Here is a 27,696-nt window from a genome sequence, read left to right on the forward strand (position 1 = left end):
TCATCAGGAAGTTATAATTCATTACATTAAATCAAGTCTGACATTGTTGTTTTATTTCCAATGCATGCTTCCCTTTTAATAGGGAAACAGAAGGCAGTGAATATAGCCAAATTCTTACGTTTTCATGAAACGTATGTATTGCTCTCAGACCTTCCATGTTGATGTAGTGGTTGATGTAATGGTTAGAAATGTTGCAGTCACCTCAGAATTAATCCACTGATTAAAATTGCAACTCACCACACCCCCAAAAAAAATATATAAATATATATATACATATACATATATATACATATTATGCATATCACTGGACAGTCTACTATTCACCAGAAACCAAAACCAGCAAGAGAAACACTTTAAACTTTCCATAAATTAGAGTTATTTTGGGAATTCTTTTAGAGTTCGGTAAGCCCCTTTGTCATTACTTGGTGAAAATGAACTTAAATAGAAACATGAAAGCTGAAAGGGAATCAATAAGCTTAGTCAGACCCTGATGAATGCAAAGTCATGTACATTTAATTCCCGGACGGAAACATGTTCTGATAATGGCGGATATCCTCTCAATACTGAACCATCCTGATCCTCTTCTTGCCCAGATGAAGCAATATCCGACTTGGCTTGTACCAATGACTGATTCATTCAGGAAGCAATTAATTCTTACAATGTTATTCATTATATCATCACCTTCTGAAAGCAATTAATTCTTACAATGTTATTCATCATATCATCACCTACTGATAGACAGCTTGCTTACGGACCCCTCCCCCTACGTTTTTTTTTTATTCATTGCAGTGCTAAAAACAAAGAAAAAAATGCAATTCTACGCATTTCATTCGGCAGGATGTGAAGTAGAAAATTTTACTTTCACTGCCGCTGGCGTGTAAACTTTGTCGGCTTGCCAAAAACATTGACGTTTTCTTTTTTGCAAAATCCTGGCACATTAATGTAACTGACTGTTTTCACTTCATTTCATTCTTGGAAAATCTAATACCGATATATGCCATTTAGCAGCGATCAAGGTACATAATTATGAGGCAGATTTTTACTTAGCAGGGAGATTTGCAAATAGCTGCTGACGTGAGGAGCTGTTAAAACTCTAGAGAGACGAGAGGATGTAATATCAGATGCCTTCAATCCTCAGTTTAAAGCGAGTGTAACCTTACCTGGACGTAGAGGAGATTCAACTGCACAGGATCTCGTTTGTCGACGTTCTGATCGGAATAGAAGTACTTCCTTCTGAAGATGAGTGTCTCCGTGTCTTCCACTCCTTGCTCTCTCAGTGTGCGGGTGTGGTCCAGCCAATTCACTGCCAGCAAAACATAGAGACGATTATTACAAAACATTTCAGGACAAAATATGGTACATCTGACCCCACGGTAGGAGACAGATCCCCATTCCCTTCCCCATCCCCATCTCCCATCCCTCCCCCACCCCCTTCAGGCTAGCTTAGGAAAGATTTTTCAGACCCTCAATAACTCTGGCTATTTTGAGAGATAGCTTTAACTTATAACACTCATAATCAAAACTTGTTTATTGGGTGGGGAAGTAAATCGGCCATTTGTAAGAGTCCCTTACTAATTGGATAGAGTCCCTAACTTTTATTCAACAGCCATACTAGGTTTTCTCTTCTTTTGACAGCCAATGAGAGTACAGTAAGAGTGCAGCATGCCATTCACACAAATTGACCAATAAAATCTACCTAAAAATACTGGATAAAATTCTTTCCCTGACTATACTTACATTCATCATCAGTGTGAAGCTTCCTCTTCAAAGTGTCCATTTTCTTCTCATCTCTCAGAATTGAGGTCTTGTCTTTATCCTAGATATTGAGAGAACACAGAGATCAAATATGGTCCAGTATTTAACAGACTTCAAATCTAATGGGTGTGTGCCTGGGATGCAATGAGATGTATCGCCCTCTATAACTGATCATGTCATGGCGTTAAATGTTCCAAAAGCTGCAAACAATGTTTTGGCCATGATGGACATATACCTCAAAACCCTCAAGTCCATATTAGATGACAAATGCCAAAGGTGACATGGTCAATTGAGGTCAAAGATTAACAAGAGCCCAAGGGCACTGTGGTTCCTTGCTTGGGGTATATGACAATACACATAATATTGTCAAGCAAGATTGGGCTCAAATAGTCCAAGTAACTGTGGTCCTACATGTTCCCATAAAGTAACCAACACTATAGCCAACACTTTTGTGATCACAAAATGTGATCAGATTTTTGATCAAAAGACACTTTTGAGATCTAAATATGGTGTCGAAAATGTAAGAAATATAAGAGACCAACAAGCGTGTCAACAGATATGATAACATTGGTGACCTCAGATGACATGACCTTTAAGTTTCAAAATGTTCCACCACCCCATTCACAACTTGTCCCAAAATATCAACCATGTCACACCTTGGCATTGAGATTTAATTGCATTAAATGTCAAAAAATTAACTTTGAACTTGTATACATAACTTCACACACAAAGGTCACCCGGAGGTCAACCAATTGACATTTTTGATTGGTGAGACCTAAATAGAGCATGACTGTAAAAATTAAAACATTTTTTCTTTGCCCATTTTCTCCCCCCCAAAATACTACATTTTTAACATTAGCTGACCTTTGGTGACGTTGGATCACATGACCATTAAGTTTGAAAATATTCCCCTATACCATTTGCAACTTGTCCAAAAAAATCAACTTTGTCACACCTTGGCACTGGGAGTTATTGCATTAAATGTCTGAAAATTAACTTTGACCTCATATAACTTCGCACACGAAGGTCACACAGGGGTAAACCCATTGACATTTATGATCAGACGGTACCTTTGACATCTGAAAATAGCATCGAAACTGTAAAAATCCACAAAACACGAAAAGGTCACCAGAGGTCAAATTGAGGTCAAGGGTCACCCAGATGCGGGTCGACAATTGGATTACATTGAAGCAACTCCCAACCCTAACGGACAATTTGTTTTCAAGTTATCGCAAAAATACTAGTTTTTTATCATTAATTGACCTTTGGTGACCTCGGATCGCATGACTGTTAAGTTTGAAAATATTCCCCTATACCATTTGCAACTTGTCTCAAAATATCAACTGTGTAACACCTTGGTACTGGGAGTTATTACACTAAATGTCTGAAAATTAACTTTGACCTCATATAACTTCACACACGAAGGTCACACGGGGGTCAACCTATTGACATTTATGATCAGAAGGTACCTTTAACATCTGAAAATAGCATCGAAACTGTAAAATTCCACAAAACACGAAAAGGTCACCAGAGGTCAAATTGAGGTCAAGGGTCACCCAGATGCGGGGAGACAGTTGGATTACATTGAAGCAACTCCCAACCCTAACGGACATTTGGTTCTCAAGTTATCGCAAAAATACTAGTTTTTTATCATTAATTGACCTTTGGTGACCTTGTATCACATGACCGTTAAGTTTAAAAATATTCCTCTATACCATTTGCAACTACTCCTAAAATATCAACCTTGTCACACCTTGGCACTGGGAGTTATTGCGTTAAATGTCTGAAAATTAACTTTGACCTCATATAACTTCGCACACGAAGGTCACACGGGGGTCAACCCATTGACATTTATGATCAGAAGGTACCTTTGACATCTGAAAATAGCATCGAAACTGTAAAAATCCACAAAACACGAAAAGGTCACCAGAGGTCAAATTGAGGTCAAGGGTCACCCAGATGCGGGTCAACAATTGGATTTCATTGAAGCAACTCCCAACCCTATCGGACAATTTGTTCTCAAGTTATCGCAAAAATACTACTTTTTTATCATTAATTGACCTTTGGTGACCTCGGAACACATGACCCTTAAGTTTGAAAATATTTCCATATACCATTTGCAACTTGTCTCAAAATATCAACTGTGTAACACCTTGGTACTGGGAGTTATTACACTAAACGTCTGAAAATTAACTTTGACCTCATATAACTTAACATACAAAGGTCACCTTGGGTCAACTTATTGACATTTTTGATTGATGAGACCTAAATTAGAGCATCAAACTATACAAATTCAAACATTTTCTTCTTTGCCCATTTGCTATCCCCAAAATACTAGTTTTTTAACATTAATTGACCTTTGGTGACCTCGTATCACATGACCGTTAAGTTTGAAAATATTCCCCTATACCATTTGCAACTTGTCCAAAAATATCAAGCATGCCACACCTTGGAACTGGGAGTTGTTGCATTAAATGTCTGAAAATTAACTTTGACCTCGTATAACTTCGCACAGGAAGGTCACACGGGTGTCAACCAATTGACATTTTTGATCGGAAGGTACCTTTGAGATCCAAATCTAGCATCAAAACCAAACATTTACTTTTTTGCTCGTTTCCTCCCAAAATAAGCACATTTTTGCTAATGTGACCTTTGACCTTTTGACCTTTTGACCTTGGTTTCAGATGTAGTTTAATCTCCTGATTCCAAAAAACAAAACAAAGTCTGTACAACCATCCTAACTCCGACCGAAAAACTTTGACCCAATATAACTGAGCACATAAAGGTCACACGGGGTCAACCTGATGACATTTATGATCAGAAGGTACCTTTGACATCTGAAAATAGCATCGAAACTGTAAAAATCCCCAAAAACATGTAAAGGTCACCAGAGGTCAAATTGAGGTCAAGGGTCACCCAGATGCGGGTCAACAATTGGATAACATTGAAGCAACTCCCAACCCTAACGGACATTTTGTTCTCAAGTTATCCCCAAAAAACTAGTTTTTTATCATTAATTGACCTTTGGTGACCTCGGATCGCATGACCGTTAAGTTTGAAAATGCTCCCCTAACCAGTTCACAACTTGTCCCAAAATATCAATCTTGTCACACACTGGCACTGGGAGTTATTGCAGTTTTAATATTTTCGGTTTTTGGACCATAACTGACCTTTGGTGACCTTTGTGGGCACCAGAAACAATAGGGCACACCTTCTCCATATGGCGGATCTATAGTCCAAGTTTGGCCTCAATCCAACATTCCCTTATTGAGATAGAGCGTACCCAAGCAAGTGTCACAGACGCACACACACACACACACACACATACACACACACACACACACACGCCAACCTGACTGCATAGGTTCCTTTTGCTAAAGCAAGGAACCAAAAATTGACCAAATTTGTGCAGCCTTCAAACTTGGTGTGTGGTAGGGGGGGGGGGGGGGTGTACGATGATGAGCTTCCTTAGCTTTGCCAATTTTGAGATCGACTTTAAACTGTTAAACCCTTCCATTTTAATCTTTCGAACTGATGGGAGCATTTTAAATGCAATTACTATAACATCAGATATTTTTTTTTTAATGATGATAGATCCATACATAGACTGCGAGCGACTTCCTAAACATTCAGTCTCCTCACCTTTTTCAAAGTACCCCGATTCAAGGTGGCGTCTTTCCTGGCCTTGGGGTCAGATGGGTCGTCCTCATCTCGACATAATGAATATTCATCATAATTGGTCACCCCTGAAGGAAGGAAGTAAGAAAAAAATATATCTAAAACTCAACTCACTGTGGACGATAATAGCTATAGCCAACGGTAGGATTTGGAAGGAAGAGGCGATGGGCCTTGAACCGTCTAAGCACCCAATGGAGAGGCAGAGTGATATAATGTTACCAGTTTATAAATTGCTAGGTAAATGGGACAGGAGCTGCTAAAACTGACTTTTCCAAATTTGTCAAGTCTTTTCATCTTTGGAGGATCAATAACACTTGAGTCATGACTAATTTTCCGATATGATCCGTTCAAGCCCATCTCAGAGAAATAGAAATGTGGTCCAGCTTTCCCAGTTTAGGTGAAATCTGCACGTGCTAAAAAGCCCAGATGAGATCTGGTATACCTGAAAATAGCCAGCAAAACCTTATAGAGACGACCAGGTTTCAAAGATACAGTAACTTTTGGATGACATGAACCAAAGGAAGGTGGAAAGGTCCTGTTAGAGCTAGGCCCTGGTACTGGTATATAGGGCATATGGGGGCAGGGCAGCTACATCTGATTTTGGTTCTACCAGCAAGACTTACCTATATGCTAGGGCTGTGAGTACAGTGATCTCAGGGATAAATAACAAGCGTGTGTCATTGTTACTGGTTTTCTTATTCTTGCTGCTACAGCAGGAAAACGCTAAAGAGGAGCAGCCGTAACGATATAAAGTTGTTAGCGTTAAAAATTGATTTCAACGGTGTTGTCAACCTCGGAACTTACCCAACTTGGTACAAATAGTAACCAGCATCTGACTAGCTGTGTGGCTGTCATCGATCTGTATGAGAGAACAAAAAAACAAGACAAAATTAAGGATGATTTTACTTCAAAACTACTCAATTGACTGGAACACTTTGCTGGACAGTTTTGGTGGTACTGTCACCTGGGGGGGGGGGGGAATTAATGGTTTGGGGACAACGAGTCACTTGTTATATCACTCCAGACGGGGGCCCCGTTAGTTTGAGGACCGGTTAGTTACCTCCCCTAAAACACAGTAATTTCCTCCCCTAAATCAGAGGGGAGGAAACTAAAATATTTCAGGGGAGGCATGTTGGCTAGGCTATGTGGAAAGAATAGATGTAGTAAGTGGAATAACTGTAGGAAAAGATTTAAGGGAGAAAAGTAATGTTAAGCAAGGAAAACAACGCATTTGGTTATATATTAAACTAACATACTATTTTCAAGGAGAAGACTGCTGTTCTGGTGCAGGCTCTGACGGCACATTTTCTTTCATAGAGTAGGATAAAGAAAGTTGTGTTAGTATGAAGGAAAATAGGAAATGTGACGGGGTACCTTATTTGTGTATCTGTTCAGTGATGGAAAGATAAATAGTGTTTGTGAAAAGGCCAGATTGTGTGCATAGGACTGTATGCGATCATGGGGTGATTTACTTGCGTGGAATTCAAAGTGGTAATGGGAAGATCAATTGAGTTTCTTTTGATTGCTAGTATGGTATTCATTGTGGGAATGGAATACCGAAGTAACTTTACAATCCTGAAAGTGTGTGTAATGAATAATTCTTAGTCCGTACACTACTAAAAATGAACTCTTTCCACATAGCCTAGCCAATTTGTCTTCTCTCTCTCTTTCCTCTCCTGAGAAATGTTAGTTTCCTCCCCTGAAAAATGTTAGTTTCCTCCCCTAAAAACGTTAATTTCCTATGATTTAGGGAGGAAAGTAACATTTTTCAGGGGAGGAAACTAACGGGTCCGGAAACTAACAGGAGCCACCCAAGAACTGCCCCTGATATCTGGTAGTTAGTATTTACACTGTCTTATACATTTTCTCATAAACTACATTAAAAAATTCCACTGCTCTGCACATTCTGCAAAAAATGGGATTCAACCAAACTTTCAGCTAAAAGACTGCAATCACAAATACCCATGGACAGTGGTCACCAAATCACTGTGTACTGGGTTTCAGTGAAAATTTTCATATGAAGGACAATGGCCATTGAATCACCAAGGACAGAGTGAGCAGAACCCACTCAAAAGTGGTCACCTAATCACAATGGACAGTGGGCATGTACCATGGTGGAGTATAAAACCAATGCACAGTAAATCATGACACAGGGGCCAACCTATCACCATGGGCGGTTGGACTACTTCACCACCATAGACGGCGAATAGCAGACCATTCATTATATTTCTCAGATCATAGCCCTCTCTCATATAGCGGCATTACAATATATGCATCACAACTACTGCACAGACAGAGAATCTCGACATGGTTTCTTTACATACAATAATTGGTATTTACTGAAGATTGCAGAAAGCCACTCAGCAAGGAAAGAAGAATCATATGGTTTGACATTTAAATCCATCAAGTACATGAAGAAAGTATATATCCATATAGGATTGTTGCTAAGCAACAAAAATTATCTACCAAGGGCAACTGATACTCCAACTTCTTTACCTTAGTCTGTCTATAAAAGTACATGGATTATAATATAAAGAAATGGGGTTAAATTCCTACACCTGCAGTTCCAGGGTACTGCATGGGGACTCTATTATTCTTATCTAGGTCATACTTCCAAGTAGCTATGTGGATATATTTTAACAAATGTGTATGTGAATCAGTTATATGCCATCACATACCCTCAAATATGTTAGATATAAAGAAACATAAGAAACTAAGAAACTAAGGTTGTGGGGAGACAGGTAAGCGGGGAACGAAGTAAATATAAAGAAACAAAAATGGTCACCTAAGTTAAGATGTGGATGTTGACGTTGAAGTTTGTCAATGGGGAGGGAGGGTGGGGGGGGGGGGCGCAGTGCTTAATGTTACCAACTTTTGTAGGCTATATGAAAACTTGAGTGCATACAGAGAATGGAGACAGGTAAGAAAAGGGTGAAGTACAATATTAGGGGGACTGTGCTAGAGCTGCGGGTTATGTTATACATTGCTAGAAACACCAACATGATGTTCTGCTAATTAACAACTAAGCACAGAGGCCTCTATGAACTTGCCTTCCTCAGGCAGCACAGAACTGAGAAAAGTAATAGCTTGATTACAGTCACTGCAGGTCTGTGCATTTAATAGCAGCACAGTATGCCAGACGAGTTAACTACCTTTTAACATTACTGCCTGTCAGTACAGGCAGCTCAATAAAACTGGATATTTATGACAGTGAAAATGCCAGACAGTGTCAAGGCACTTGGCTGCCTGAAAATAACCCACAGTTCTCTTTGGGTACGTACAGTATAGCATCATGTTCACTCTGTCCAAATGGGGACAGTCGAGTAGGATTAAATGGATAATCGATTGTTACTCTTAACCTTCTCATATATAGATCACTATTATTACTGTGCACAGACTGTCTTCACTGACTATTAACAAGCATTCACTGTACCTAACAAAAATTGATGTTTACAGGCCGGCCCAAAAAATTTGCATTTTTGTCAAACAAAGTCTGCGGAACATCAAGGATCGGCTCGAGAGGCTAATCAAATTGTCAGAAAGTAGAATCACCCATGCAAGGAATTGAGGAAGCCCTGAGGTAGAAAGTCCTTACCGAAAAACTATATTATACACACATATGGTAATGTAGTTTAATTTAACCAGGAATATTTAACATTACTGCCTTCAATATGTTTCAGCAAGAAGCTTGTAGTTGTCACTGATACTTCCTGAGGTGTGGTATTGTAAAAGATGAACTTCAGCACAGTGAAGGTTTTGCAGTATATTGTGTTTTTCCTTTCCATGAAAGGCATATTTATAATATATTATGATATATAACGAGGGTAGAGTAAACACCATATCTGTTTTGGTATGTTAGCTACAGTAGGATTACTTAGATAACACCCTCTACCACCATTTATCAAACCTTTTCCCATGTACAACACAGACATGCCTCATGTAACCTAACATGAACTCACCATCTGGCGCACTGAAGGAAAAGGTACTGTAAGTACAATTGCCGTAATGACATAACAAGCATTATGTACTTAACATACAGCATTTTGTGGGCAGATATATAATCCCCAGGTTCAAAGTGTGGCAAAACTGAATGGAGATATGCAATTATGCATCATACAATCTGGTATTGTATTGATTGAGCACTGTATGACATAACAAGCAGTACAGTATGTATGTTGTTTTACCTTTAGCTATAGGCAAGAGGTCAAATTGTGGCTTCAGAGTGCTCCAAAGTGGTGAAATGTGTACATAATTCTGCAGTAGCTTAAACTAAGAAGCAAATAACAGCAGCTCACTGCAAGGACAGCTACAGTATAGCATAGCACACAGTACGTGAACCACATACACACGCATTGTACATTTCAAACATGGGGCCCTGTATTTTTTCCCTTTCTATAAACTTCTCAGAATTCTCCCATTCAGTATTAAATGACTGACTTTTTCTATACAGGGTCAGTTTACTATCTACATGATTTTGCTGGAACCCAGAAGCTCTGCTCTGCTTACTGTTCTGTTACTACAGGAAGTGCAATGATACCTTATTACCTTCCTATCTGTCTACAACCAAAATTTTAAAAACTTGTTTCTAGGTTGAATATTAAAACATTTTGAACAATCTACCAGACTATCAAACATTTTCAGTTTCACTTAAAGAATCTCGTCATCGCTAATTCACTATACCATTTGACGAGTGACATCGAAACAATAACGACAGTACTTGACATGTCATTGTGTAGTAATGATGGTCTGTAATACTAGTTGAATAGTACAGTCCCGGCAAGTTAATGATATGCTAACTAATACGGCAAGGAAGTTTCTGAACGATTAATACAATGAAAAGTTATGACTGTCAGTCCCATTAAAACCTACAAAATCACAGGTGTGAGTAATTTACGATGTACAGTACTTATGTCCATGCATCTACTTATGTCCCCATCTACTTACTTAAATGTCCCCATCCATACAGTACTTATGTCCCCATCTACTTAAAAGAGATACAAACTCAACAAAAACATCTTTATCTTAAATTATGACAGAGATCATTTGTGAAGAACTACTCCCCCCAAAAGAGGTCAGAAAAATCTTACTCCATATCCTAGTTTAAAAGTCTTGCCTGGGTGCTGTCATTATGTAAATCTGTGATGTCATAGAGCTGCTAAGAACTGAAAGCTTTTTGCTTTTCTCTGTTCTTTTCTTTTCATAATTTCAAAGATAAAATGTTAAATTGTGTTGAAACTGAAACATTAGATCATGTAACGAACTTCAATATTTTACGTTCAGCGTCTCCATGACAGAAAATAAACATTGTAATCAATAAGGAAACACGTAAGAAAATTGAAGCATGTTTAACATGTGGCTCGATTTTGAAATATTTGGACTTGATTAAGTCTTCAGCCTTGTGTGTGATTGGAGCATTAAATCTGTGACATCCCTCCAAATGGAATCAGATTTTGCATAGCTGTTTACGGGAAGTTGTTCAGGACAATTACATCACATTGACCAATGATGAAAGTTGGACTTGTGTCTCTTCTTTACCCTCTCCCCCCCCCCCCCCAATGACCCACTGACCTCCTGTTGACTGCCCAAGAACTCTTCCTTCTAAATGTACCAAGACTATCAATTCCATAAAGTAATACTATTTAACTTAATTTGTTAGAAGATTAGAAGATTTTCGGACTTAAACTGTTTCAATTGTTTAACAAATGACCACTTCCCCCCTCTCCCCGCCCCCCACTGCTCCCAGTATTCTGGCAAAAACCAATGCTGCTTTGACTGTACCAAACCCACTGTTGACTGCTCAAGAACTCTTCCTTCTAAATGTACCAAGACTATCAATTCCATAAAGTAAAACTATTTAACTTAATTTGTTTAGAAGATTTTCGGACTTAATATTTCAAATTGTTTAACAAGTGACCATCTCCCCCCCTCCCCCCCCCCACTGCTCACAGTATTCTGGCAAAAACCAATGCTGCATTGACTGTACCGCACCTTAAACATGCTACTGTTCATGTGAATATTTACTACTGAAGTTTTCTATGTTATCTCTACCTGTGAGCACTTGGCAAATCTGATCTGCTGATATGAAACAACAACATTTTATGAGGCAGGGATGAGTGGTTGGAAGATTAAAATACAGTTTGGACCACGGATATTAATCAGAAATGGTTGACAGAACCTGCCATCCAGTTGTATGTTATTTCAGATCCAATGTCTGTGTCATGTGCAGCAATGCTGTTCCACAGGAAGGTTAACCATACTGTTCAATATGTTACAGTAGCATTCACATTTAACTGACACCCAGACAGAACACAGCTCATGAATAATAAAAAAGACCCACTAGATTGTCAAACTCTCCTCATCATTTTGTCTGCTTCCTCATGAGGCACAGCTACGTTTTATACAGATCTGTTATCTGAGCTTACAGAGAAACCTTCCGGAAAACTTGTCGGGTTTGATTATTTATGAACCAATCAACTATACATACTGTGCCCATCTCTTCCACCCGCCCCCCCCCCCCAACATACTAACCTCAATCCACAAAGCCTAGGGAACATTAATAAGTAAAAATCCATAACTGTTTGCACACACTACTTACAGTACACTTGTTTTCTTTTTTCTTTTCATCTGAGATGACATTAACAGAAATAATGTTCTACTTTATGCACACATGACTGATGTTGTTACCTTTTTAATCAGTTTTAGAGGTATATATTGTTTTTTCATTATTTTATCTACAAACTCTGAAGTTAATGCATTACATTATGGCTTATGAAGGATATCTTTCTATAAAAAAACTTAATTTGCAATTATTTCACATTAGTCCCAAGATAGGGATCACTAGCTTCATAACAATTAAAATGGAATGCCAACATTTCAACTACTTTTGCCTAATGTTTCATCAATCCAGATGCTGTACAGCTCAGAAAGTGGAAAAAAAAATTGTGCATGGTACAAACAGTGGAACTCCCTTTACTGATGATTTACAAACTTGTTCACTGCTTCTAACATTCACCTACTGTAGCAAGACTAAGCCCAATCAGGATACAAAATCACTCACTTTTTTAGAAGTTGTACACCTGCAAAAAGGACATGTATGTGCATGGTACAAAGACCATCCAACCCTTCAATCCCATGATTCAAATATGCATGATATCATTGGTGTGCAACCATCATTCATGATACTTGACCAAGTTCAATCCGATACAATTTTCAATGTGTGCCTGTGTGTGTTAGAGAGCTGTAGAGTTGCACATGGAACTGTGTATGGTACAGATTGTCACACCCCATCTTGTCATTGGTGCAATGGAGAAGCACCTGTGCAGTATAGTAAACATCTTGGAAGCAAGACAACTGGAATAGTAGTAATATTTGTTCTAGGATTCCTGCATATTGACTGTCATACTTTGACCTCAGTTGACAGGTAGATTAAAACAATGTTGAGTGCCTGCAGGTGTAATTAGACAAGTAATGACATACTGGAGGTCAAAGGTCATGTACAGGTTGCACCAGCTGCAGTTGGCATCAGATAACCTGACTTTTAAAGTGGTAATGTTTTTCTTCTACCTTGTCAAGGTGACGTTGTAAGCTGCATTCATCCAGAAAGTACTATATGTAGAGCTGTAGGTAATACTGTAAGGTTACATATTTAACGAAGTTGAAGAAACTAGAAGGATGAACTCAGTAATATTGTTTTCATATGATATTTTTCCATTTTAACATAACAATTTCAACAATTCTCCCAATCATTGGGTAGCTATGACGGATGCATTGTTTGGACAAGACTAAGAATGCAAACAATGCCATGATCCATTGTCCACTGTATGACATCAGGTTGTGCAGGAAATGACTCAGAAAAGTTCTATTTTCAGGTTTGCCATTATGAAAATACTGTCACCAAGCCCTAAATTTGCAAGGACTTTATAAATTACAGTGGGTGAGGAGTGGGAGGTAAGGGTGTGGGTGAGGGTGGTGCTACCCTATATTCTGTATCAAATGTAAACTATTAGCAACTAAAAGCCACTCACAATGCATTTGTTTAGCTCGACTAGTCAAGTTTCATTTGAAATAATTTAGAATCAGTTTCTGCAGCATAGCAGAATAATTTGAAAAAGGATAATAAGGAAAATAAAGGTTACCAGGTATGGATAATTTATGAATTACAAGCTTATCTATCTTCTCACCCCCCCCCACCCAACCCCAAAGGGTTTATCAGTCTCATTGTTGGCATGATACAGCCAGTGTGTTGAGGGTTTTGAAGAGACAGGTAAGGTAGGAAATGAACTAGGATGAATAAATCTAAGACTAACAGCTCAAAACCTTTCATCTACAGTATCCTTGGTGGTTAAATGCTACTCTTCTCTTATTATCTTATTCTCTATGAATATCATAAACACAAGTATTAATGTTTCATTCTATCTTTGATATTTTAGCATCCTCGCGCAATCCACTCCCCACCCAGTTGGGACAATTTTTTCTATACTGTAGTGTCATGTCCCGCTTCAGAGCACTCCTATTGTCATTACGAGCAGTATGAATATCATGTTTCTATCAGATCAAGGTTAAGGAGCAGCTGTGTGTACTGACAATACCAGTGCTTTGAAGCATGGTATTGGAGTACAGTTTAGAGAGGTATTAGCAAATTGTCCCAACTGGCTGCATTCCCAGGGCATCTGATGCATCTTTGAGAACAAAGCAAACACCAAAGCACTGCATGATTTCTGCAGACCATAGTAGCAATTACCTCTAGTCACAACTAACGTAATTAATTATACATCTCACGCTGTACAGCATATTGAACATTGGAAAGGAAATTGTTTTCAAGACACTCGATTCTACATGGTAACTTATCAACATAGTCAATCCCAGTCCAAGCATCGTTTTACAGTGTACTTTCATCAAATATATGCCGCATAATTTGAACCAGAAATGAACAGGGATTAAACAACATTTCCTCTTTCCGATAGAAGACACCGTTGTTGATATAAAACTGAAGGGGTATTTCCTACAATTCACTAAAGCAATAATATCACCAGGACTGCATTGTCTTACGAAAGCATACAGATGACCGCTTGGATTGACATAGATCATTTATAAACAAAATTGTATAAGTTTCGATTTAATTGAACAAGCCAAGTGGAAACCGCCCATCGACTTCAATGTCTGACATAATTCATTGTGGTAAAAATTCTTAACCGGTGCTGTGGCCGAGTGGCATTTGAAGCAATAAGTTAAGTTGGGTTTTTCATCCAAGAGCAATCTACAATTTTCCCATCTGAAATGACTTTCTAAATTGAAAAGATTCCAAATTTGAGCTAAAATGTTGAATTGGAAGCCACCCGACCTGTAAGTTGTAATCCATAAGCCCTTGCGGGTTTCTCCCACATTTGTGGTCGCTTAAACGTTGTGACAATAACTGTTGAATAAATTATTATTATTAAAGGATTTGCTGAATGATGAACCACTGGCACTGCTGAAATCTGGAAAGTTTGTCCAAACTCAAGTTGGAATATGTTATATAATAGAACCATATTGGTCTTAGAAAACGATGGTTGAAATGGAGGTTTCATGATGGATGGTTCTGTAGGGAAGGGGATGGAGAGTATAACCCAGAATACAGACAGCAGATTCAGGAGGATGAGACTCCTAGTTGAAGAGCGCTGTACATAGGACTCTCTGAATCATACAAACCAAGAGGAACAGAGGGTGATGACATTAGGAGGGTCAATAGAGGAAACGGCTCAAGAATGATACCAGGTTTTAAGCATGGCAGATCGGAGTGTTAAAAGGTAACCAGTTCATTCTAGGCACGTTACAACAAAGGTGCTATGTTTGTGGGGAGACAGGTAAGCGAGAAGCATAGTTAATATATGGTCCAAGGGAGCAAATATAAACATGTGCAACCTGTTCCACTCTGACATTTTGAAAGACTCAGTACATACAGAGAGTACTCTTTGGGGCTGACTAACCAATCGCAACGAACGTGTCGGCAAGTTTGGAAGTCCACTAAGCTGCTTTAAGTTCTGTAGCTGCGATGTTTGGATGAGTCAGCACTCAGTGGTGCATGATGCTAAGATTGATGCGGGACAAACATTTGCTAGCCGATCGCTGATTCATCCAGCTACTTTAATTATTCTTCCAGGGACCAAAATCCAATCAAGAGAATCTGCGTTGGTCTTCCGTTTTTTTTAGTGACTTGAAAATTATTAACCGCAGAAAATTCAATTTCTGCTGGACAGCGCAGAGGTCGGGAAAACGTCTCCTCTAAATTGTTCTCACATCAAGTGAGCCGTACCTTATCAATATTAAACTCATCACTTTAGGTGTTTAAAGCTGGTCTGAGGGGTTAATGCTATAAATTCATTAAAGAATTAATATGCTGAAAATGATTAAATGGAACGACTCTTTCAAACTGGTTTAAATGGGAACTGTTCGCATGGCAACCAAGTCTGTAATATACTTTGTTATTTGTCGTCACTTAAAGGGATGATATCTTAAAACTTTGAAAAATTTTGTTCAAGGTAGTCAGGGCCAGTACTACATTTGTAAGAACCAGTTGTCATGATAGTCTACTAAATACACCGCATATCAAGATAAACAATAAGAACAGTTCTTAAAGTTTTCTGGAAATACAATACACAAGTATTCTAAGCTAAAAACCAGGATTTTTGGAAGAAATTGTAACCTGACGATTCCAAACGGACTGACTCTGCACTACACGTAATTATAAACTATATCAATAAATGTTTGTAGCAAATTTCAGGAAATACATGTAAGTAATCTAAGCTAAAATATCGGGTTTCTCGGAAGAAATTGTAACCTGACGATATCAAACGGACTGACTCTGCACTACACGTAATTATAAACTATATCAATAAATGTTCACAGCAAATAAGTTTTTAATTTCACAGTAATATCCAAAATTTTGATGGAAAATACTGACAATGGACTCATGAGTCATATGAAATGTCCAATTAGAACACTAAACACAAGTTAACTATATATGTATGTACCATCTGTAACAAGAAAAATCCACCAGCTTATATATCATATTCCTAAATTACAGAATCAAGCTGTGAACTCTGCTTTAATATCGTTTGTCATTAATGTTTAATGCAGCACTCTCCAGTTGGTCGATCAGCAAGTTTACCTAACGTACCATGTCTTACTCAAGATATGAGAGACATTAATCATGAAAATTACAATAAGAGAGCCCATCCTCTTACATGTTTTTCACCACATGAAGCTTCGTCAGCCGATATTAACGACTTTGTTTTGACTGTCAACATTTTCATGACCCAGACAAGTTTTCATTTCTAACAGCAGAAATAATGACATGATGTTAGTGGGAAAACTGGAAATTTTCAAAAATTTCCAACTTTAATTTAATAAGTTGTAAACTCATAGCTGATTGGTCTAGCTCATTGACTACATTGTTACGAGATCTTAGCCCCAAATAGCCAAAGAAAAACTGATCAAAAAAATAACCCAACATAGCTCTGCTTTAATACTGTATATAATCCCTTCTTTCCACCCTTTTGGTCTGTGAGAATATTGATCTGCTCTTGGGATGGCATAAAAAATGCTATATCCTCGTAAAAAAAAATAATAAAAAAGAGAAAAACCTTGTCAGAGAATTCTGTAGTCAATAAAACTACTACGAGCAGAATTGGCTTTTATTATTTCACAATGTTAAAGCACACATATGGCAAAGCATTTGAGATGGTTTATTATTCTTCTCAGCTCAACATTCAAGTCACAATGGGAGGATCTTCTCATGTAGGCTGCCGAGTGATTGACGGGTAATCAATCAATTAAACATGGTCAAAGAGACATGGAGGGTTTACATTTCATCACACCATGGATATTACTCCCATGTACAGAGGTAGCCAGGAAAATACTAATGATATTAAACTTCATCTCATATTCGTGGCGATGAAAAGGCAAATGCAAGGTTGTTGTCACAGTGGGGTTTCCTTCAATGGATGGTTCGGTGCATACGTATACTATCGAATTGGTGATTTGGAACGTACTGTACACGTTGAATGGGTCTGGTCTTCTACAGTAATATCCTACACACTTTGGGGTTAAATAAAGGGTTGTGTATCACTTAATAAATATAGGGTCATTCCAAAACTGAAGGGTCCAGTTTGTGACAGTTTTGGGGGTACCTATCACACTGAGAATCAGTAAGACCATTTCTAAGTTATTATGTATTAAGTAATTACTTGTTGTAGTGTGCCTTTTGTTCTGTCTTTTGGCAAGGAATGCTTGCGCATAAGGAACTCTTTATTTTAGAATGGATAAACCTTATAAAATTTATGAATTTTCCAAACTTAAAAGAGGTCAAACATGTAGTTGAATTCTGTGGGTTACATGGACACTGATGTAAGAATGTTGCAAAGATGGACCATTTATCTAAATTGAATGTCCCTGTAAGTAGTACAAAGCAGCCCATAGGCTTCACTTGTTATTTAATTAATAGAATCTTTACTTTAATTGGTCTTCCATAGAACTTGCCTACAAAAATTTAATAATGTAACCAAGGTATGCAGGCAACTTAATTGAATGAAATTGTTAGTTATATCGTAATTAACATGTAACTCTTAGTGCAAATGGCTTGGAGACTTACCCGATGGATTTGTTTCATTAATGCAAACGAGACATCGAATATATTAAAACCCCTTAAGGCACTTGCTTCATAATTAACACAAGTTCTCAATAATACAAAAAACCTGAGTATACTTCTTGATGTTGTTATGTAAATGATTGGAGTAATTATGCAGTGTTACAATCAAAATTAATAGTCATGTAGACAAATAATAAACTATTGCTATCACAAAATTAAAACCATATTGTGATGAAGTACAAGCTATTCTGTACAGTACAGTATCAGACAGGAGCCTCGACTGTCAATTCAAATGTTAAAATCAGAACTGTTGGTTGATGCCTTTAACCGATACACAGGAAAAGAATTCTTTGCGGATGGATAGCAAAAAAAGTAAAAAAACATTGTTGTTATTGTGCACTTGTGGTGTTCAAATGCTAGGCTACACAGAACTCCAAGCAATTGACCAATTTCTTTTTGTTTTATTTTTCCCCTCACACTTTTACATCAAGGAGTTTACATGAACAACTCTTTCGAACATCCTACTTTAACCATTACTCGATAATGTTAAAATATGCAAATTTGGGGTTGAATTTTATCAAATGCAGTAAACTGTCCTCAACAAACTTTCCTTTTTCCTAAATTTTCCTCCACTGATCATGATCCTACAATGCATTCCTTTAAGATATATCCCTTTACACAATTCAATGTGCAAATAACCGTTTCATGATTTTTTATGATCTACCATGCTGGGGCTTTTAATTGTTATGCTTGTGTAGCTCCAGACATCAATGACGCCAACAATTTCAAATTGCTGTCTGAGTAAATATATATATATAGATATAATATATAAAATATATAAACATATTTATGTGTATATATATATTTACATATAGATATAGCATTTATATGTGTTCAGTTTGTAAGGTTGAATCGAAATTTGAGAGGACATTTACAGCTGTAGGGATTATGTAATAAAACATGAAGGTATGTATTTTCAGTTTAATTTACGTGTTTTTATTTCATGAAATTCATATGAAGGATGCAGGGAGAGGCAGGATCAGGAGGTGATCATTGAATCTCACCCATTAAAGGAGACACAAAGAACCCAAACATCATTACTGGATATCTAAAGATAACTGTCATGAGCAACTTACCCCAAACAACTAAGAGTAATCTTATTCCATTTGGGAGATATGACATATTTAATGTTCCCCTCACATCCACGGTTAAAGACTTTCAGCAAGTCTAAATATGACATCATTGAGCCACATATGTGCTTCATTTTGGGTATGTTTTTAATTATTTTACTAACAATGTTTAGTTTCTGTAATTAGAGATTGGTTTTGCAAATGTGGATTCTAAAATACTGAAGTTTTTTTACATGACCTAATGATGCCACTAATTACAGAGTCAATACTATTAACATTTTCAGGCTTGAAAATCTGTCAAATAAGCTAAAGATGATGGTTTGGTGCAAGTATGTGTCCTCTTTGGGTACGCTTAGAAATGCAAAGAATGCAATGAAAGTTAACATGTAATTGTAATTCAATCACAAACCAAACCATCAAAAGACAGTAAAATTTGGATACAAAAAAGTCCAAAATATCAAAGGAAAATAAAACAATAGCTTCCTAAGGGGACACATTTTATATCTCTATTTTCTGCAGAGATTACAGCTGGTCAAGTTGGTCGGGGTTGTGCCGATCCAGCAGGGATCAACCACAAAAAAATGTCAGATTGCTGTAAATGCCTAAATTTGTAAGATAAAGGCTAGCAAACTTAGCCATTTACATCAAAATCTGTTTGACATATCGAGCAAAACTAGGATCATTTTCATCGGCCTATTTTCCTCGTTGGAATATATCACACTTTTTTGTGTTCTTGACGTCATGTGGTTTGATGGCCATGACCTAGACTATTTCTCCCGAGACGAAACATTGAACGTTTGACTGTCGTTAGAATTTTTGGGCTCAATCGTTACTTATCAATTCAGTAAATGAACAGGATGAGACGGCTCATCACTATACACCATCCATCTTCATCAGAGATTGCATCTTAGTTTCTCATCTTTGTTCATCTTCAATTCCTCTCAGCGTATGACGGGTGAGATGCTACCATCAATCAATGGGAACTCAATAGCTCTCTGCTCTGTAAGCAGAGCATCATTATATATTCATATCTCAGATATCAAAAAGAGAGAGAAACTCACCAGAACGGTCTTCACCGATCCATCTAACATTTTGACCCTCAGTGGTCGGATCTTCTTACGGTACTCCAGGATATCCTAAGAGACGAGATGGAAGAAAAGGAGAGATAAAGAGAGTCACATGTTTTTTTGGGGGGAGGGGGGGGGTTTTGTGATGAAATTATTAAAGGAGATTTGTAAACCTTCAATTACCTTGTGATAAAGATTTAACATACATGTATATGCATCATGATAAACGGCCATTTGACATTTCAGAGTATTAGATTCAGAATGCTGAGGAAAAGAATTGTTACCAAAACGTGTGCAAAGTGTTGCCAGGTGCCATTTTTATAAGCTGTGTCGATTGGGAGACATATATATATTGGTAGTGGTAAAGATGAGACCGTTACAAGAGAAGAGAAGTGAATCAGCTCTGTCATTTCAAATCTTTTGAGTTATTTAGACTTTTATGAATGGCAAGATCTTATGTTATTCTGAATGATTCAATATACACTGATATTTAACTGTTGTGAGTGTATCCTTCAAATTGTCACACTGGGTTCCCTCCAAATTCCCCACAGAAAAGTATCCCCCACTTCCCATGAGCTTTCCCCCCCCCACCCCACCCCACCTACCCCTTGAGAAAGTAACTTAAGACACCTTTCCCTTTTGTTTTTGATTTGTTAAATATTTTAAATAAATCACAGCATCGCTGAGTTACAAGAAAATTTTTCAGTGTGTTGTTATTTTCTATTTTTTTTTTTTTTTTTTGAGCACGTTTCAGGTTTTAGCAATCAATCTTGATGAAACCAGCAAGATGACGACATGTGATTGATCCAGGTTTGAGGGCTGCTGTACGGTACGTCACACACACAATACACAAGCTACATACAGTACTTGCTGAGGCCTGCCTGCCAGTAAAATTTTACCATCATACTGTGTACTGTGGTTTAGGGATGCAGCTCTTCACCATGTACAGTGTATCACGCAAAATGGAACGAGAAATCCGTTTCAACCTCAAATCAAATCTTAAACTACCTTTCTACCAGCAAGTTCAAAGCAAACCACGATCTGTTGATGGATGACTAGTTTCATCAGATTAACTCTCAGATTCCTGTTCCTCATATTCTATGTTTTTACAGTATGGAACCTTACTTTTTCAGTTGCGTGGAAATATTAATAATAATCAGTTTACATCGTGCTCAATTCCTTTTGACTAGGATTGCAGTTACCGCGTTCACTGCAATTACCTGTTTACTTGGGAGCGCTTTCCACGCATTGAACGCAGTCAAGTCTATTTATTTCTGCAGAGGTGAGAGGTCCACTGTTTAATAGCTGTAATTCTAGTTAATGCTATTCACCTAGAGTCACAAAAGAAATTCGATCAGAATAAAATGACAAAATCAGACATGGAACTGACAAAATCCTAAATATATGTCCTGATGGAGCTCTAAACTATGATGGTTTTTTAACTATTTGTGCACATAATGACATCTCAATGGACTACAAGTGCAATTACAATAACGTAAAACCTCATATTTGAGCTCTACGTATATTCTTCTCAAAGCAGGAAGCATCTTTCAAGATGAACTTCAGCATTTTCTCTCATGTTCCCTTAATTACTTTCACGAATACCAAAGCCGCCATTCTCTGGCTACTGTCACGTTTTCGACACTTACAGTGCATTGACGTGTGTAAACGGTCTTAAAATATTCATCCGTCTCCAAGATGATCAATGTAAGCCACAGTTAAACATGGTGATCACCTTAAAATATATAATCAGGTCAACGTATCCATTATTTATTGGATCAATTAAGGAGTTCAAAATAGACTGAAGGATGTTCATTTCTGGTGAAATAGCAGTTTCTTTGATTAATGAAGATATTTTTTATTGTCTCCCAGTAAACCCAATACTAATGCATGGAGTTCTACATGGGAACTACAGACACAGTGTAATATTTGGAGGAAAAAAATTAAAAATCAATATGAATGACATCAAAATGTGATGAAAAATCAGGTACATACTGCTTCTCTGAGCATGTAATGCTCCAAAGTCTTCCCAGATTCCAGCCATACTCCTTTCTTCGGGTCTTCATCATGGAGGAAAAGGCCATACTCAGTGGCTGTGAAAGAAATTCCAAAACGTTTATTTTTACGTGTAAACATGCAATCATCAACATGCTATTGCTATAGAGGGATATTAACTAGGTTGGAAAAATGTTCACTTAGCACTGGTGATAATACTATTCATGATTGCCCATAGGACAGCCAGCTTTGTTTCCATGTTTTAATGAGACACAGGCCCCACCATCCATTGTTATTGGTCTATCAAAGTGACAGAGATAATTGTCATGACGGACTTCACCTTAATAGCTACAATGTACTTCAATCAGAAAAAAAATCTTCAATTGGGTGATATCACAGGTTTATGCAGTAAGGTTTTAGGCAGAAGACTTGGTCAAGTCTTAATATGACATCATCAGGACACATGTGCTTCAGTGTTTCTTGTTTTTCTTTACTTACTTATTTCAATTGATGTTTATATTTCCATAATGGATGCAAACGAATGACTGTAATCTATTGAGGTCCCTAAACATGGCCTAATGATGACATTGGTTTCAGTGTCGAGGTTGTTTAATATTCAGGTCTGATCTCACATGACCTTTAAACTACGGAGGGAAAAAAGGGTTCTTATACTCAATAGGGTACATCAACATGTCAAATATGAAGTCAAATTTGGCTTCATTCTTAAAGTTTTATCATGTTTACAAGGTTTTTGGACTTTGAGCTACATTGACCTTTGACCTACACAGAAAACAATAGGGCACTTCTAATCAATAAGGTGCGTCCATGAACGACACGACCCTGTGATGACCTCAAATGACATTCGACCTCCACAGAAAACAACAGGGTGCTTCTTCTTAATAAGGTGAATCCATGTACTACATATGAAGCTCATCCACCTTCCAGCAAGGAACCAAAATTTGAACTTGACAACCTTCCCATTTTCAACGTTTCTTTTCAAAGTTTCTTTTCGACACTGAGCAAACATTTCCCCTGCATACCAAACTTCATGCAGATAACAAACAACGTAATAAAATCTGTCCCACATGTTCAATTTAAACGTCACTATTAATATACTGGGGAATTTGGTCAAAGTCTTAAGTTTCACTTTAGTTTACAATACACTGGCATGTTGACATGTGCTCTTTAGGAGATAATCTCTAACATCCCTCATATACACTATTGAAGGCATTACAGCAAACAGAACTCTCAAAATGTCAACTTTCGTCAAGCCTCATCCAACAAATTACACATCTAAAACAGACACAGCAACAGTGCATTGCTTGTGGCAGTTCAAAGTACACCTAGTAGACCAAGTTACTGTAGTAAATAACTATGATCTATCTGAAGCCTGGACTTTGAGCACTGTACTGTAGAACATAGCCTCAACTTTTAGCAAATAGGTGTAGATTAACAAACAGAAGACAACGTTTGTATTCAACTTTTATTTTCAGTTACATTTATCGGGTCACACTATGATGCACCTTCATAATACATGTATAAATAAACCATGCAAGTAAACCAGCCAGGCAGCCTATTATATTTAGCATGATTACCCTGGTAATAATAGCATTACCATATCGTTGTAATGTTTTTCCATGGTAAATAGATAGCTACACCCAAGCTATTGGCTTTTTCTGCTCCCCATCAGATGTACAGTAAGTCAAAAGTTCAGTACCGTAGTATACATTCATTGTAATAGTGCATAGTGCTAGGGGTTTCCTCAATGTACATTATCACAGTACAGTACCTTCCACAGTACTTAACCTTCAGAAAAGGTTTTACTTGCTTTTACACACGCATGATATTATGATACTGTGATACTACAATGAGTAATTAACATTGGTGGTTTGAAGACACTGTAACGTCATGCCTGAATACAGAGCACATTCAATATGACCAGTGAAATGTACAGGGAATAATTTACCCAGTATCGCATCACAAAATGCTATGCAAAATGGGCAAACTACTAAACAAACTGTGTAGAGATGTACAGCATAGTAATGTTTGCACATGTACTGTACAGTACAGGAACCATAGTATTTCATAGGAGACAAAGCTCAGAGTCTTTAAAACTGCTCTGCAAAACTTGAACACTGAAATTATTCTCTTGTTCATGGATTTTAATGTACTGTATACTTTCAAATGTAATCAGTACCAAACTAACATGATAATTAATATTGTATTCAAGGTATCTATGTAGGTACATAAATGGGAGAAAACTGGAATAACTTGTCATACTAAAACCAGCCGTATATATACAGTATGTAAAGTAATACCTGCAATTTTATATTAATTATTGTACCCAAGAATAGAGTGCAGCAACACTGGTACTGTACATCAACTTTGCAGAGAGCAAAATATATGACACAACATGGGCGTGAACCAGCAAATAATTTGTAACACAATTGAACGCGCAGGACATGATTTTATGGAACATAACATTCACTTGCTGTTAGAATACATCCATCACAATTATAATGATCTAATCATATATATATATGTCAAAATATATGAACTGATGTTTCATTTACCCAAAACACATGTCAAGTCGTACATGTTTTCAAAACATTTTCTTAACATTTTATTGGGTATTTAATATTAATGCCATTTTTGGGGGGAAAACAAACCAGATTTCAAATGTCATTCTGGTTGATGAACACAACAATGCTACATGGGTAAAGTTATACTAATTAGTCAAAATGATATAATTTGGTAAAGACGTAATGACTTCTTGTTGTTGAAAATACTGTAGCTACAAACGTGAGAATGATGAGACAATGGGCCCTATGGGGTACATCTACACAAACTACCTGCCAAGTACTGCATGAGATAAAAGGATAAGTTGCCATGTTTGAGATTATACGTCGCAAACGCACCAGTCCCTTCATCCAATTACAGTTCTGCAGCTAAATAAATTTATGGGCAACAAATTCTTAACATTTTGCAAACCAGTATCCATAATTAATACCTTACAATTCATTCAAGACCAAAAAACAAAATAATACAGCCACATCCCCTTTCCAATAATTTGGGAGCTTTCTTTCTAGGTAAAAATGTATTGACAGAGTTTATGTGGCAATCATCATACTGTACATGAAGGGAAAACAAGCTTCATGGGTACCACCACATCCTCTTATTTTGACAAGTTTGAGTTTATTTGGCTACTAGTATTGAAAATAATTGAAGTTCTTTCCTGTTTAAACCGAAAAACTTTCACTTTAAGGAAACCGTATTGACATCTGTCCACTGATAGCAATAGATATTTTGGTCACGGACCAATTGGGACTGAAAACTGAATGGGTCAAAGAACCGAGCTGGTACCCACAAAAATACTACAATAACAAGGCCATACCAAACAAAACAAATGGATTGGTTTGTTGTACTTTGCTGCAGTACAGTAAGTTACTATGAACATCCCACACAGTCGGAAGTACTGCCAACCTGCAGTATACATTTGCCAATCAGCTGATAATGGCTATGATGATGCTAACCATGTTATGTACTTTCACAATATAAAGGCAACTAGATGTTGATGTTGCAGGTAGACAATTGTACTTTAATACATTTGGCAACTCATCCAAAAAGTGCTTTATGGTCATACGTTAACTTCTGCTGTACAAATTTCCTGGAATGTGAATTTTATGTATACCTTCAAGAGGCTTAAACAATTAACATTTTCATGATCTGTAGCAATTGACATTTTTGCGTTTCAAAATAACTGAATTTTAATTATCGATTATACCATTATTTTTTCAATTTTCTCACATATTTAATGAAAACAGGCACACCGCCCTCTAAACACTAAAAATGCAAACAAATGACATTTAGACACCATTGAAACTACTGTACAGTATAGCCAGTTGAATTTCTTGCTATTTTACCATTAGTTTAGCAGCTGGCTGAACACTGTTCATATAAAGTAACTACTTCTCATGAAAACGTTAAGTATATTTCTCAAAATTATTGAGAACCCATGTACCAACATAGAACCTAAACTAACGTCAACCTTGGTCATGTGTACTTTAAGGCAACTCCAAGCACATCTTCAGACTGGTAGATTTGGGAGAGCGAGAAAGTGAGAGGTGAACTAGAATTGGGTCAGTGGGCAGATGTTACTAATTCTTGTAAGGAAGATGGGAAATTTATGAGGCAGTATGAGGAGAGAGGAGGCACATAAATCCTCCAACCATGTGCACCTCCTCCACCAACATAATGGACAGGTCTCCAAGCATGCACCACCTATAACCATACGGTACCTACCATGTTCCCTGTGAACAACATGTACAACTTACTGTACATGTAAGCCATGGAGAAAGCTAAAGTCGGGCTAAAATCCAGATAGAGAGATCCACTGGTATTGTGGTTATAATAATACAAAAGATGCAATCAAAAGACAATGGAACGAATTGCTGTAAATTGGGCTCTACCAGAGCTGCTGTTCCTATATATGGTGGGATGCTACACATGCAACATAATTTGTAGTCATATACTGTACCTTGGCCTTGCATCAAGGACGCTTCTGGTATCTTCTCTCGTATCATTCGGCAGACATCAAAGACCATAGTGGCAGGCTCAAACTGCATGGTCTTTGTGCTATTGGCCGACACAATGTTAATCTTTAACGACAACAGCGCCATGGTGACGACGCAGTCTTTGCTTACGCTTCCTCAAAATATCCAGACAGTAAAACTAATGGTGGAGAAAAATACTAGAGGCACCTGTCACAGAAAGGAGAAGAAGAAGAAGAAAAAGTGTAGATTTGGTTTTTGAATGAGTTAGAATGAAAACTTTTAAGCACTTTTTGTAACAGGCCTCAAATGCAACACTACAGTAAGAACTGTAGAGAATTTTTTTTTCCGTTCAGTCTAGGTTTAAGTAGCATATATCATCATACTGTGCTACAGTCAAAGTTTCTAGAACTTCCTTCAGCGACTAAGTATCAGACAGTCTTCTTTTTTTATAAATTGTGTCAAACACAATAGAGGACATTGTACATTGATATTAAGTCTGACATGAGTTTACTATTCTCAAAACCTTTCTTCTTGGAATGGGTCCAACCTGCTGCTAAAAACCCTAACTGTAACCTTCAGTTACAGGCTCCTCCCATTTAATAATTGTCATGTACTTCAGACATAACACATATATGCTTAACCAGCACCTTTTCCATGTTTTCATGTTTTTTATCTTTCAGACAAGCATATGCTACACTGTAACTGTCACTGATCTATGTACAGTAGGTACTGTACATATATACAAGCTGACTTCACTCAAACCTCAACTATGCAAAACATCAGCATCAAAGTAGAGGTGAAATTCCTACAGATTACTATATTACTACAGTACAGTACAGTATGAAAACAAACATGTTCTGTTATGCTCAGCATACAGTGATTTATGGCAATAT

General features: G+C 37.4%; 1 protein-coding gene across 15 annotated transcripts in view; it reads right to left on the bottom strand.

Moving 5' to 3' along the window:
* LOC139967003 (talin-1-like) overlaps positions 1-27,696 on the bottom strand; it is a 121,347-nt gene that overhangs the window by 82,963 nt on the left and 10,688 nt on the right. For all 15 annotated transcript variants that reach the window (XM_071970585.1, XM_071970581.1, XM_071970575.1 and 12 more), the window contains exons 2-8: positions 26,788-27,010; positions 22,251-22,348; positions 20,250-20,324; positions 6,238-6,292; positions 5,398-5,501; positions 1,738-1,816; positions 1,161-1,303 (exon numbers count right to left, since the gene is read on the bottom strand). In XM_071970585.1, coding sequence (XP_071826686.1) covers positions 1,161-1,303; positions 1,738-1,816; positions 5,398-5,501; positions 6,238-6,292; positions 20,250-20,324; positions 22,251-22,348; positions 26,788-26,929 — 696 coding nt within the window. In that variant the 5' untranslated portion in view covers positions 26,930-27,010. The remainder of the gene's footprint in view (positions 1-1,160; positions 1,304-1,737; positions 1,817-5,397; positions 5,502-6,237; positions 6,293-20,249; positions 20,325-22,250; positions 22,349-26,787; positions 27,011-27,696) is intronic.

This window comes from Apostichopus japonicus, chromosome 4, assembly GCF_037975245.1.
Source record: "Apostichopus japonicus isolate 1M-3 chromosome 4, ASM3797524v1, whole genome shotgun sequence".
Lineage (NCBI taxonomy): Eukaryota > Metazoa > Echinodermata > Holothuroidea > Aspidochirotida > Stichopodidae > Apostichopus > Apostichopus japonicus.